Source organism: Manacus vitellinus, unplaced genomic scaffold, assembly GCF_001715985.3.
Source record: "Manacus vitellinus isolate BGI_N305 unplaced genomic scaffold, ASM171598v3 scaffold_0_pilon, whole genome shotgun sequence".
Lineage (NCBI taxonomy): Eukaryota > Metazoa > Chordata > Aves > Passeriformes > Pipridae > Manacus > Manacus vitellinus.
In genome coordinates, this window is record NW_021938789.1 from 17,315,003 (window position 1) to 17,327,993 (window position 12,991).

Below are 12,991 nucleotides of genomic sequence, written 5' to 3' on the forward strand. Positions count from 1 at the left end.
ATCATTATCAAAATAGATTTAAATAAATTTTTTAAATGTAAATATATTTAGTTGCCATTCTTAATCCTGCAGGACAAAGTTGTATATAGGCTGAATTACACCTATATAAACCATTGACTAAGTCAATGTCTGAAGCTCCCATTCCCCCTGCAGCAGAGTTCCAGTGGTCCACTGAGGCCACATCCCCAGGTTTAACACCTGTACTTCTGTGGAACACGCCACACAGCTTGCTGTAAGTGGCTGGCTGGCCCACAAGATTTGTGATGCACTTTCAGCAGCACTCCGTGGTGCCCAATGCCTCTGGCCATGATGTTGCGTTTCCATGAAGCACAAGTGACATTCAGTATATGGTAAAGCCTTCCTGACTTGGACTTCTGCAGAGCACTAAGCTCCTCTCTGTCTTTGAACACCTTTCCTCATTATAAATAACGTGCTTTTAAAGTATGGTGCATCCACCAGCTCCCACTGAAATACTGAGGGTTTAGCAACCCTTCTTAAGGCACACATCCTGACTTTGGAAAGGGGTAGATCTCAGATTTGTTGTTACAGAAGTCAGTAGCCAAAATCCTTTTACCCGAAATTAGATTTAGTAGGGATTTCTAGCTCTTTTTTCCAAAGCTCTTCACTGGGAGCCAGGCACCTTGCATTCTATTGTGATCCTACCCATTTAACCTGAACTGGTAGGTGGGTGCCAGCAGTATTTCAGCATCACTGGACACCAGGAAGTTCTCCTACAACTTCAGATTCACTGTTTCACCCAGCTACCATGCCTGGTGGGTGCTTGGTGAACCACCTCAGTGAGTGTTAAGGATCACATCCTCTTACTGGTTTGCTCACCTTACGTGTTGCTCACAGCTGTGATCACTGGGCTTTGCACTTCCATTAAGCCATAAGCATAATTATAAACCCCCACATCACCAGTTAAATGACACATGAAATTTAATAACAGATAAAGAATGGGAGGTTTATTGGACTGCCAAATAAGCACAGCAAACTAGATGTCTCCTATCAAAGAAAACACCGTTAGATTTCAGCAGAGGAGTTATTTTCTAAGGAAACATATTCCTTTTTCATCTGGATGATGACCCTCAGCACCTGCTGTTTAAAAGAGCAAGGTAATAGAGTTCAGTGAAAATCTGGAGATAAAAGGGTCTCACCTTCAAACATCAATCTTCTAAGTTTTAGAAAACAGGAAAAATACATAACCCAGTACAGCTTGATATGATCATAGCAGAAAGCAGTAATATTACAATATTATAAAAAATTCATAAGTTCAGATATTTACTATGATTTTGAAGACAATGAATAATGAATTCTATGAAATTGTTGACTTGGTAGTTATCTCTGGGCAAGTGGGAATATTTAGTACAGCAAAGGAAGAAGAATATTAAACAAGGATTAATGGATGCAGATTTTCAGCACCTACCTAGGAAACTCTCTCTGTGATGGAGAAAAAGACTTCTAGGAAGGAAAACAGGCTAAAGGTATAGGGATATTGTACCTATGACATCTACTACATCCATGTACAGGAAGGGTTTTAAACACAAATTTTCTTCTTCTTTGTGTTATCTAATTAAATCCCAGGAAGCAGATGCTTACAATCTTAACCCCACAACATTCATGTCAGAACAAAGATTAAATGCATTCCTTGGCAGTCCTGATGACACTGAACCAACCGCTATCATCATCACTTTCAAATATGGCTTTCAATGGGAAAAGTACGAAATTAATGCAACCCAAAAATAAGGTCAATCACTATGAAAATTTCTCCCTCCCTCTCTTTATTGATGATGGACAATACAGATGACCTTTGACTACTTTGACGACTAGAATTTGCAATAGCAATCTCTATATGTATCACAAATACATTTTGCAACAAACTAGCAATGGTGTGAAAAAATAGAAAAAATTATTAACAGAATTTAATGTAAAACAGTCAAATCAGTTATTCGCATACTTATACTACTAAGTATATGTAACATCACTCTGCTCCTTATTTGCTTCAATGGCTGTGGGCAGGTTAATGTTAATAGCTGCCCTCAGGTTAGCCCAGAAAAGGCCATGCTTGCTCCTCTCCTTCGGCCACTCCAGGTAGGTGCGTTTTGCCATGAGAGCCTTCAGCTTGTGATACCTGGCAGGGATAACGTAGGGAGGGATCGGCTCCAGTAAAATCAGGATTAAGCTGTTGGAATTCTCACTGAATAACTTGTGATGGGCAAAGTACAGCTCATAGTGACACCACTCGCTCTGCACAAAGTTGGGAGACAACACAAAGATCGACTTGTAGCTCTTCTCAATGCAGTTAATGATGTTCTCCACAATGCTCTTGCCGGGGACAAAGTTTCTCTCGTGCTGGCACAGTTGTATGCAGCCCTCCCCCTTCTCCAGGTTTGGGATCAGCTCGTTCTTCACCCACAACGCATCGTGCTCGCTGTAGGAAATGAACGCGTGGAACTGCAGAACCGTCTCCTGCTCTTTGGGGTGGTTGTGCCAAGCTCTCCGCTTCGTCTGTGTCCACTGCCACGTCATCCGCACGTACCAGGGCACATCCAGGTAGATGCACAGGAAGGACACCACAGCCACCAGCACCAGCGTCAGCAGCAGGGCTGTCACCAGCAGCAGCGCTGTATTGCAGGCCAGTTCACTCAGGTGGAAGTCCTTCAGCTCCGTGCCTCGCAAGCCTTCCGGGTACTCGCACACGTACGCTGATGGCCAGCCAAACAGCTTCCCCCCTGACTGCCTCTCCACACGGATAAAGTCTTGCAGTTCACAGGAACACTTGAATGGGTTGTGCCCAGCTTGGAGCTCCTTGACCCTTGGGCAGCTCTGGAAGAAGTCAGTAGATGGGGTGAGGATCGAGTTCATCTCTATGTTCAGGAACTGCAGGGATGTGAAGCCACTGCACCCCGGCAGGTCAGCCAGCCTGTTCAATGCCAGGTTCAGCTCTTCCAAGGATTTTAGATCAGCCAGCCCCTTTGGGACACTGCTGATCTGATTGTTTTGTAGGTCGAGTTTTTTGATGTTGACTGGTAAGCATTCAAAGACAAAATCTGCCAACTGATTGGAGGACAGGTCCAACTCTGTCAGAGATGCAGCCCACTGGCATTGTACATCAGCTCCATCGTGGCGCAGCAAGTTGTTGCTCATGTCCAGATATTTCAGTGATTTCATATGGCTGGTCATGAAGCTTACCTTGAGAAGGCTCTCAAATTTATTCCATTGCAAAATAAGTAATTTCAGATCTATCAAAGTGCCACAATTCTGGAACAACTCATCCGTCAGGGCATTGTGAGAAAAATTTAAATACTGAAATGAGCTTGTTCTATTGGGGCAAAGCATGTGTGGCATATATGCATCATATATTGTCAAACTGGCAATATTCATCTCTGAAAACTGTCTGTATAGAACCTCCTGGTTGAAATAATAAATCTTAATACGAACATGCTCCAAAGTTAATGCTTTCATGGAGCCATCCAAAGAGATTAACTGTTCCAGAGAACTTAACAAGGGTAGAAACTCATATTTAGTCAGCTCCCCCAGTGATCCCTGAAAAGTCAAATTTCTCACAGTCAAATGCTCCACAGGTGAATACCAAATAAGCAGGAAAATTTGCAGAATGATAGGCCATTGTACATCCACAGTGTCAAGAATGAGAGCTGTTGTCTTGATTTTCTTCAGAAGCATTAAAGGAGGAGAGGGAAAATATTTATAGCTCAAGGTATATATTAAGTTAACTATTTTTAAATTTTCTGAAGTACTCATTCCATCGTACAAGAGGGAAAAACTGAAGTTTTGGTTTGCTGCAAAATCGATGTGGAGCCTCTTTGTATTCAAGGCTGTCAGACTCTGAGGCTCATACAGAGAAAAGTTTCCCAAGGTCAGGAAGACCGTGTGCAGCTGCAAATGTTTGATATACCTGAAGTCTGACCTTCGTATCATCATGGCACTTAATCCTAGGTACTCCAAATGAAACATGTTCTCAAATTCCGGGCAGATAGGCAAGGCAGTAAACTTATTGTAAGAAAGATCTAAATGTCTAAGACATGCAAGAGTTAGACAGTAAACTTTCAAAATGTTATTATGAGATAAATCTAAGTATTCTAAATTTTCATTAAAAACAAAGACACTAAAGTCAAGCACCGTAATTAGATTATGAGAAAGATTTAATACTTGAAGGTCAGAAAGATAAATAAATTCTGAGATACTAATTCCAGAGATCCTATTATGTGATAAATCTAATACTTGAGTATGTGGTGGAATGTTTTTTGGAACATTAGTTAGCAATCTGCCTGAATAATTTGCAATAAATTCATTTTCCACAGTTGGCTGGATATTATTCCATAGTGTGAATGCAAAGGCACAAACAAAGACATAGGTATTTGTGAGGGGTCTCATTATGCTATCCAGGTTAATCTTGTGTTTTTACAGAAACATAGAATTATATAGTTGTTTTCTGTTCAATATGTCTCACTGTTGAGTCCAGCCCTATGAAAAGAAAACACATGGAATTTGATGAAATTGTTGAACGGTTGAATTTGGTTTTTCATTGCTAAAATAAGGTTCAATATAAAATAAAAAATATTTTTACATACTCTTGTTCTAAGTTCTTATCAATTGTTCTCATGCCCCCCATTCTCTAATCCCAGTTATTGTTTTTCTCTGTTAAATATAAATTAATTCATTTATAATGGGAGGAATATAATCACTGGTATGTTAAAAACACATAGATGTAAAGAAATACAACTTTCTCAACAATCCTGAAAAGTACAAAACTGGCACAAGTAGAAAATGCATTTAGGAATAAAGGAGAACAGAACAAGGCCCTCATCTGCTCTTTCTGTACATCCCAAGGTCACACACATTTGGGGACAGAACTTCAATAGAACCACCCTCACAGGAACTGGTGCAAAAACAACCTCTTCAATCAGAAGAGCCAAAGGATATTCCTCTTCACACCTCAAAGACCCTGGACATGGCCATACACCCCCTCAGGTCAGCTGATCAGCTTTGTCTGTGCTATAGCACAAAGACATAGGGATCCGTTTTTCCAATAAGCCAAGAATGCTAAGGAGAAATTATACTGTCCATTGTATGGGGCTTATGTGGTGAAGTTTTGTTAGTGGGAGACTACAGGAGTGGTTTCTGTGAGAAGCTGCCAGAAGCTTTCTCTGTATTTGATAGAGCCAGTGCCAGCCAGATCCAAGGCTGAGCCCATCAGCAATGGTAGTAGTGCTTCTGGGTAACATAATTCAGAAGGGGGAAAAAAACCCTGGGGAACAGCAAACACAGCTCAGAGAGAGGAGTGAGAATATATGAGAGAAACAACTCTGCAGACACCAAGGTCAGTGCTGAAGGAGGGGGAGGAGGTGCTTCAAGTGCTGCAGCTGACATTCCCCTGCAGCCTGAGGTGAAGGTCATGGTGAGGCAGGCCTCACCAGCCCATGGGGTCCACGATGGAGCAGGTGGATGCCTGAAAGAGGCTGTGACCTCATGGGAAGCCTCCGTTGGAGCAGGTTCCTGGCAGGACCTGTGGACCCATGGAGACAGGAGCTCACACTGGAAAAGGTTTACTGGTAGGACTTGTGACCCTACTGGAGACTCACATTGGAGTAGTCTGTTCCCTAGAGGAGTGTACCCCATGGAAGGGACCCACGCTGAAGAGTTCTTGAACAACTGCAGCTTGTGGGAAGGACTCACATTAGAGAACTGTCTCCCATGGGAGGGACCTCACACTGGAAAAAGGGGAAGAGAGTGAGGGGGAAGAAGCAGTAGAAATAACATGTGATGAACTGACCGCAACCCTCATTTGCTGCCCTACTGTGCCTTTGGGAGAGGAGGTAGAGAAATTGGGAGTGAAGCTGAGCCCAGGGAAGAAGGGAGGGGTGGGAGGAAGCTGTTTTGAGATTTGGTTTTATTTCTCATTACCATACTCTGATTTAATTGTAATAAACTGAAATAATTTCTGGAGATAGAGTCTGGTTTGCCTGTAACAGTAATGTGCGAGTGATCTCTCACTGTCCTTATCTTGCCCACAAACCTTCATTATATTTTCTTCCTGTCCAGTTGAGGGGAGTGACAGAGTGGCTTGGGGGGACATCTGGAGTCCAGTCAGGGTCAGCTCACCACACTCATGAATTTTGTAACACTAGTCTGACCAAAAGCACACCAATGGGAAAACCACACCATGACTGGACACTACTTATGAAGCAGTGATTCCCAGAAACAGTCTGTTTCAGTTTTAAAATTCTGTCCCTGTGTAATCTTTTGTTAAATAAACCCCAAAACCCTATTTTTTCAGTTCAAGGTTATAATGTGTGTTAGTCCCTAATAATTTTATTAACTGATATGGAAACTCGACCCTTCCCCTCCAAGTCTCCTACCAGGTTTAATCAAGTTTTCTTTTAATCAAGTAAAGCAAAAATATATGCAATTAACATCACCAAAAGCAATAAAAGAGTAAATCAGTAAAATATAAATCTCTACCTCAATTAAATCCAATAGAGTGGTCAAATTAGGTCTTCAGAAAGTTGTGCTGGGTTGTCTGAGGGTGCAATAGAAATCAAGCTGGGATGTTTGGTCAAAGTATGGTATCACTCACAAGAGGAAACAAGACAAGGAAATCTGACCCAGCATCCTTCAAAGAGCAGTTGACCCTGTTCTTCAGAGTCCAGGCTGGTAAACAATCTAACTCTTGAATCAAATAAACTTTGATCTGGAACTATCTGGAGGAATTTCCCCCTGGCCAAAAGGGATGTCAGGAATAAAGCAAGAAATGTTTTGAAGGGAGAAAAAACCAGAAATATATTCTCTGTCCATGCTCCACTGCCAATGAGTTTTATGTTATTGTACATGCTATGCTACATGCTGCAACAAGGGACGAGACACAGTGTATAGCACTGAAGATTGCCACAGTCAGAGAGTAAAGCAAATACATCTAGCAAAGCAATATTAAGGATCAACAGTTACCCCTCCAATGCTGTTTTAGAACGGTATTAAATTAGAGTTGGCTGAGAATTAAAATTGCCACACCAAATGATTTTCTCCCTTTCCCCTTCACTGAAATTCAACATACAGATGAGCATTTTCACTGAAATCTCCACATGCAAGATTATCTTCCAACACTGAAGCAATACTAGCACCTGAGATTTGATGAAGTCCAAGATAAATATAGCAAAGAGAAAAAATTATGAATAATGGAGCAATTATAACCCACCTTTAGTGCATGGAACTCATCTCCAAGTTGATGAACCAGCAAAAGTCCTCTGCATAGTCAGTTAATATCCTCAAAATAGAATTTCAAACACATGTAATCTTCAGGATGGGGAATCTCACAGGAGATGCTAATTTCTTAATAATTATTACCTCAGGAAGCAGAAAGAACAGGATTTTTTAACCAGGCTACACAATTCTAAGAATTAATAAAATTTCCATACAATGCAGGTATTAAGAGCACAATGAAAGGGAACTTCTAACAGTTCAGACTAAAAATACATTTACTTCTGTAATATTTACATAACTGTACAGTTCAGGAGAAAATAAACCTATCTGCAGTACAGAATATTCCCCGTGGCAAGATTATTTAAATAATTCTGCATTTCTAATTTCAAGTCTGCTTCTGTTGTTACACAGATGTTCTAGAAACCCATCAACTGCATCTCCTCTTTGCACACACAGAAAAGAGGAAGCAGAACCCTCACTGAACTTCTCTTTGTGTCAAGATCTCTTGCAGAGCCCTACGCTGACAAAGTTTTTTGCTCCACAAGCAGAGTAATTAATGTAACACATTGTAACACAATAGCAAACGCTTATATCTCAAAAGTTAGTAACAGGGGCAAACTGACACAGTTAAAAACCTTTACAGGTCAGTTTTCTTTACACTAGAAATGCCTCGGATACATATCAAGGATATCCCACATTGTAGCTTCATTCAAAAAAATTACAAAAAATTAACAGAGAATATTCCCTATGATAAGAAAGCTGTAATGAAGCCATTAAGAATACGGCAATATAGGGCAATCAGTGGATGAAGGAATCCAGTAAAGCAGCCATTCACTTCAAGTTTTGAACAGGGGCACAAGCCCAGGGAACAAATCAACAGAGCAGAGAGTGAGTGTATTGCAAAGGCAGATGTAAATAACTGTCCCGGTTTTGGCTGGGATAGAGTGAATTTTCTTCCTAATAGCTGGTACAAGACTATTTTGCATTCAGTGTGAGAACAATGTTCATAACACACTGACGTTTTAGTTGTTGCTGGGTAGTTCTTATTTTTAAAACATGGACTTTCCTGTTTCCCATGCTGTGCCAGTAAAGAGGTGCGCAAGAAGCCGAGAGGGAGCATGGCCAGGACAGTCAATGTGAACCAACCAAAGGGATATTCCGTAACATAGAATATCACACTCAGTATATAAATTGGGAGAGGGTTGGCCAGGAGGGCTGATCATTGCTCAGTGATGGGCTGGGCATTGGTCAGTGGGTGATGAGCAATTGTATTGTATATCACTTGTTTCTCCTGCATTTTATTCCTCTCTCTCTCATTGTCATCATCATCACCATCATTATCATCACCATTACTATATTTTACTTTGTTTTAATTCTTAAACTGCTCTTATCTCAACCCACAAGTTTTACTTTTTTTCTGATTCTCCTCCCCACTGGGGGTGGGGGACAGCAGGAAAGTGAGCGTGGTACTTAGTTGTGGGCTGGAGTTAAACACAACAATAACCAAAACCAACATTTCACTCCCATAAGCCTCCAAACTAACACAACAGCTAAAGATTCAGCTAAAGAACCTGAAAAGCATGAAACTTTATTCTAGATAGCAGTGCTAGCTACGTTTCAAGCTTGCATTAGATTCCTTTGAAAGTTTTCTTTTGCAGTTACCTTTTCAATTTTGTAAATAATTTTATCCTCTGGTTTGCTGAAAGAAAACTGCTATTTTTCACTTTGAGATTGATGACTAAAACTGAACTGAACTAAAATTATTCTGGTTTTCTCTGTGCAGAGAATTGAGTAATATGTTAGAGAAAAGTCTGGGTCATCTGTGACCTGAGACAAGATCAGGGATCATTAATGTTTCTCAATAAGCAGGAAGAGTCTGTTTGTCAGCTGACACTGCCTTGACTCAAAGTTAAAAGAGAAGCTCCCATTTCTAGCCATTCATCCATGAAAATAAGTAGACTAAGGCACTTGTTGACAGAACAACGATATTGCAATAATGCAGAACAGTGGCAGTTTTACTTCCAATATAATCCACAAAAAAACTTTGCTGCATGGATAAAATCAAATACACCATCAACTGTCATCAGAATTGAAGCTAGTGCACATATAGCTATAAAAAGCACCTTTTAGTTGTAGTGTGTTTAATTTCCTTACCACTCTTCTTTATGAGACTTTAAAATACATTCAAATAAACAGTTTGACATGAAGAAAAAGTTGCAATGAGCTAAAATAAAACTGATACTCCTGAATACCTCTGTTAAACCATTAGAAACATTGCATAATGGTTATTTTTACTAACCAATTCAACAAAGTTTTGTTTGGGACTGTTTTCAGTTTACTGATTCAGTCATTTTGTATGACAGGCAAAAAATAAAAGCAATGTATTTCTGTTCATGCATCCTGAAAAGTATGAGCTAAATACCATTCTTTCCATAGTCAGTACATGTACATTCATGCAGATACTTTGTTCCATTTCTGAATTTTATACTGCTGGGGTTTTTTGCAGATTGTTCTACCAATGAGCACCTATCTTCATGAAAACATATTTCACACTTCTGCTTGTGTGTTGTCATTACTTACCCAGACAGGAACCACAGCTACACTTGGCCAGGTATCAGAAGCTATTCAGGACCAGCACCGTGCCAAAAGTGTGAAGAACCTCTCTAACTAGAACTGCAGAAGTGAGCTTACATGTGCAAAACATGGAACTAAAACATAGTCAGAGCAGACGGACTCATTGAAGCACTCATGAAAAGTTAATTGCAAAGCCGGTGCTTGGTCATACCGAGGATTTTATCTTCAATTGCAACTCTCATTGTCACAAATTAACCCTGTATGTCAAGTAGATGAAACAAAGGCTAAATGCCACAAGTTAAAGTGAGCAGAGACTGTATCACATTTATGCTCAAGCCTATCTTTCTTTGGCATAAATAGACACAAGGTTCAAAGCCGTGGAAATGAAACTGGTAACACAGAGCCACCTTGAAGAACACACGACTTTCTCACTTTATTGGTTTATAAATACTGCTTCCTCTTGATGAAACAGTGACTAAAAACGAGCAGTATAGTCAATCTCAGTAAATATTTCCAAAAGAAAAACAAGACAAAACAAAGGCCTGAGTAAAAACATGGGTTTCACAGAGGTTTTGAACCTCCCCCTCAGCAGAATGCCTTATCTCCCACAGAGTCCCATTATTTTCCCTTGAGTGCCTTTCCTTGCTCTAACTCTCTGCAGTTGATCTTCTGTGATGATGTTTTGTAACGCTTCTAAAGCCATAAAAGAGCCCAGCTCTCAGCAGGGCAACCCACATTGTGTCAGGACTCTCAGTCTGTTGCAGTTTAGTTTCCTTTGTACTATACAATACCTAGATATACATAAAAACATTTACACTTCAACTTCATTTTGCACATTTTTTTAGGTTTGGGAGAGTGTTTAACCCCCATACTATCAGTTTTGTATGTTGATATTTTAATGTACATAAAAATAGCATTCCTACTAGTCACTGAGCTGACTAGTCAAATGCCAGGAATCTGCTCTGATATGGTATCTGACATGAGAACACATTTACACACTCCCTTTTCCTGATAAGTGGAGTGCATTAGCAGTTCCAGATTTCAGTGCAGAACCAACTGCAGGAACACATCACCAGGCTGCACAGAAAAGGTTAATTACTTTCCAAAACAGATAAAGTGGTTGACGTGATGTGAGACAACACACGGTCCCAGTACAGGAAAAATTTCTTCGTGGATTAAAACTGGTTTTATCGAAAGGTTCGAGAGTATGACAGAGGCTAAAATAATTGTTTGAAATATTCTGATATATATCATTTGAGAAACTCATCATCTCCTGTGGAATCAGACAAACTAGATGTAATAATTCATTGCATGTGTAGCTGTTTTATCAATTATTTGGTACATATCATGGAAAAAAAAAAAAAAAGCTAATAGTATGTGGGCTTCTGGTTCCAAAGTACAAGTTTTAATTGATGCCTATGCTTATTAAAAGCCACTCTTTCCACTCAAGGATTTTGGACATATACCAGAAACCCGTAATTATATATTTCTGCTTATCATCACACCAGCTACATCCAGATGTCAGTTTCCCAAGTTCTTTCCAAAAAGGCAAGCAAACCTTGCTAAAACCTTCAAGTCCTTCTGGAGGAAGGACTCCTGGTGCACTTTCTGAATGTCAGGGAGTTTCTTTGTCCTCCAGCCAACAGAAGAAGCCAGATGAGTTCTTAAGGTTACAAACAACAGGGGATATTATCTGTATTACACAAGTTTCAAGGGCTACTGACTTAAAAGTCTGAGGCTCTCAAAGAAAATTTTCAAGTGAGGGCACCACATAACGATCCAGCTATCCCTGCTTCTGTGAATGGGATAGGCAAACCCCAAAGTCGGATCATCTTCAGTTTTTGAAGGGTTAGATGAGTCATACACTGAAGCATGAGTGGGAGGGGAAGGAGGAAGCAGAGAAAACAACATTTGTTTCTACAGTCCTGAATGAAGTGGCTTCAATTTGGTAATAGGCGTTATACTAATCTTGAGGCTAGGTGGGATGTGAGAGCTAAAGGTGATAAATTTGACCTTTCCTCTACAGGTCATAAACAGTCACTCACAGCTCAAGACTTCAAGTCAAGAAATCTCAGCCTGCTTAGACCTCATGCAAAAAGAAATATCAAAATTAATATTTTTTTTAATAATAATGGAAGAAAAGGATGAGATAAAATGCAAACATTCTATACGTAATGAGGATTTCTTAACACCCCTTCTTCTCTCATATTCTTGTTGAAACACATTTTTGAAGGGAAACTTCCTACTTGCTGGCCATCTAACTGTGGTATTTCAAATGATCTTCCCTTCTTGGGGCAAAGAGGAAGTTTGCTGTCATCATCTTTAGCAGCTGTGAATGTTTTCCTGAGCCCAGCTATGCTTTTTTGAAGCTGAAACAGCACAAATACGGGTAGAGGGACCTGCTGTATTTCTATAAAGGAAAGCAAATATTGTGAATGTAGTTTGTGTTTCTAACTCCATTAATAAAGTCTTACCTGCGGTACCAAGACCTGGCAATTTTTTTCAGCCTCTGACTGGTTATTGCCTTTTTGATCACAACTCACAGCTGTGCTACAAAAGCTGTTTCAGCTGAAAAGGACAGATTCTTTTAAGACTCATAAAGTAAGATATAGGGGTGAAAAGAAAAAAAAGAAGAAAGCTAGGAAAAAAAGGCATGATGTAGAGAAGTCAGGAGTTTCTCAAAACATGAATAACAATGAGGAAGGCAGTTCTGTTAATGCAGATACCCTTGGGTCAGGGTATTTCTCAGGATCAAAATAGTACCAAACTATCAGAGGATGAGGACTAGAGCTCTGATTGTCAATTCACTGCTTTTCCCTTGCTGCAGTGCCAAGTTATGAGCTCCAAAAGGTGAAGTAGCTCATCTTTCCTTTTTTTTCAGGATACGTAATTTTCTTTCATGCAGACTAATTTTAGTAAAAGATGTCGTTTGACCAAGTTGTCTGAGCTTTGTGATTAGAGCAGCTCTGCAAACTCTCCATCAGCTTGAGTATTTTTCCACACCAATATGCAAAGTGCCCCAGACTTTTATTCTGCTGAGGAAAAACTCACTACCATAGAGCAAAATCCACATTCAAATTCATTTGTGACTTCCTATTACAAGAGATTTGCAATAAGGTGAGCTGGATTTTGACTACAGTTAGGAGGCAACACAGACAACCAGGTAGAAACAAGGTTGTGTAACAAAAACTTAAATACA

The 12,991-nt window shown here is 40.0% G+C and overlaps 1 protein-coding gene across 1 annotated transcript; it reads right to left on the minus strand.

Moving 5' to 3' along the window:
* Positions 1-1,925: 1,925 nt before the first annotated feature.
* On the minus strand, positions 1,926-4,395 carry LOC103760862 (toll-like receptor 6). Its single transcript, XM_008927407.2, has one exon. It carries the CDS (start codon positions 4,393-4,395, stop codon positions 1,966-1,968), a length of 2,430 nt encoding a protein of 809 aa, XP_008925655.1. The 3' UTR covers positions 1,926-1,965.
* Positions 4,396-12,991: the final 8,596 nt, after the last annotated feature.

Bases quoted from the DNA above. Each gene is read 5' to 3' on its own strand.
- LOC103760862 (XM_008927407.2), bottom strand. From the start codon at position 4,395: ATGAGACCCCTCACAAATACCTATGTCTTTGTTTGTGCCTTTGCATTC.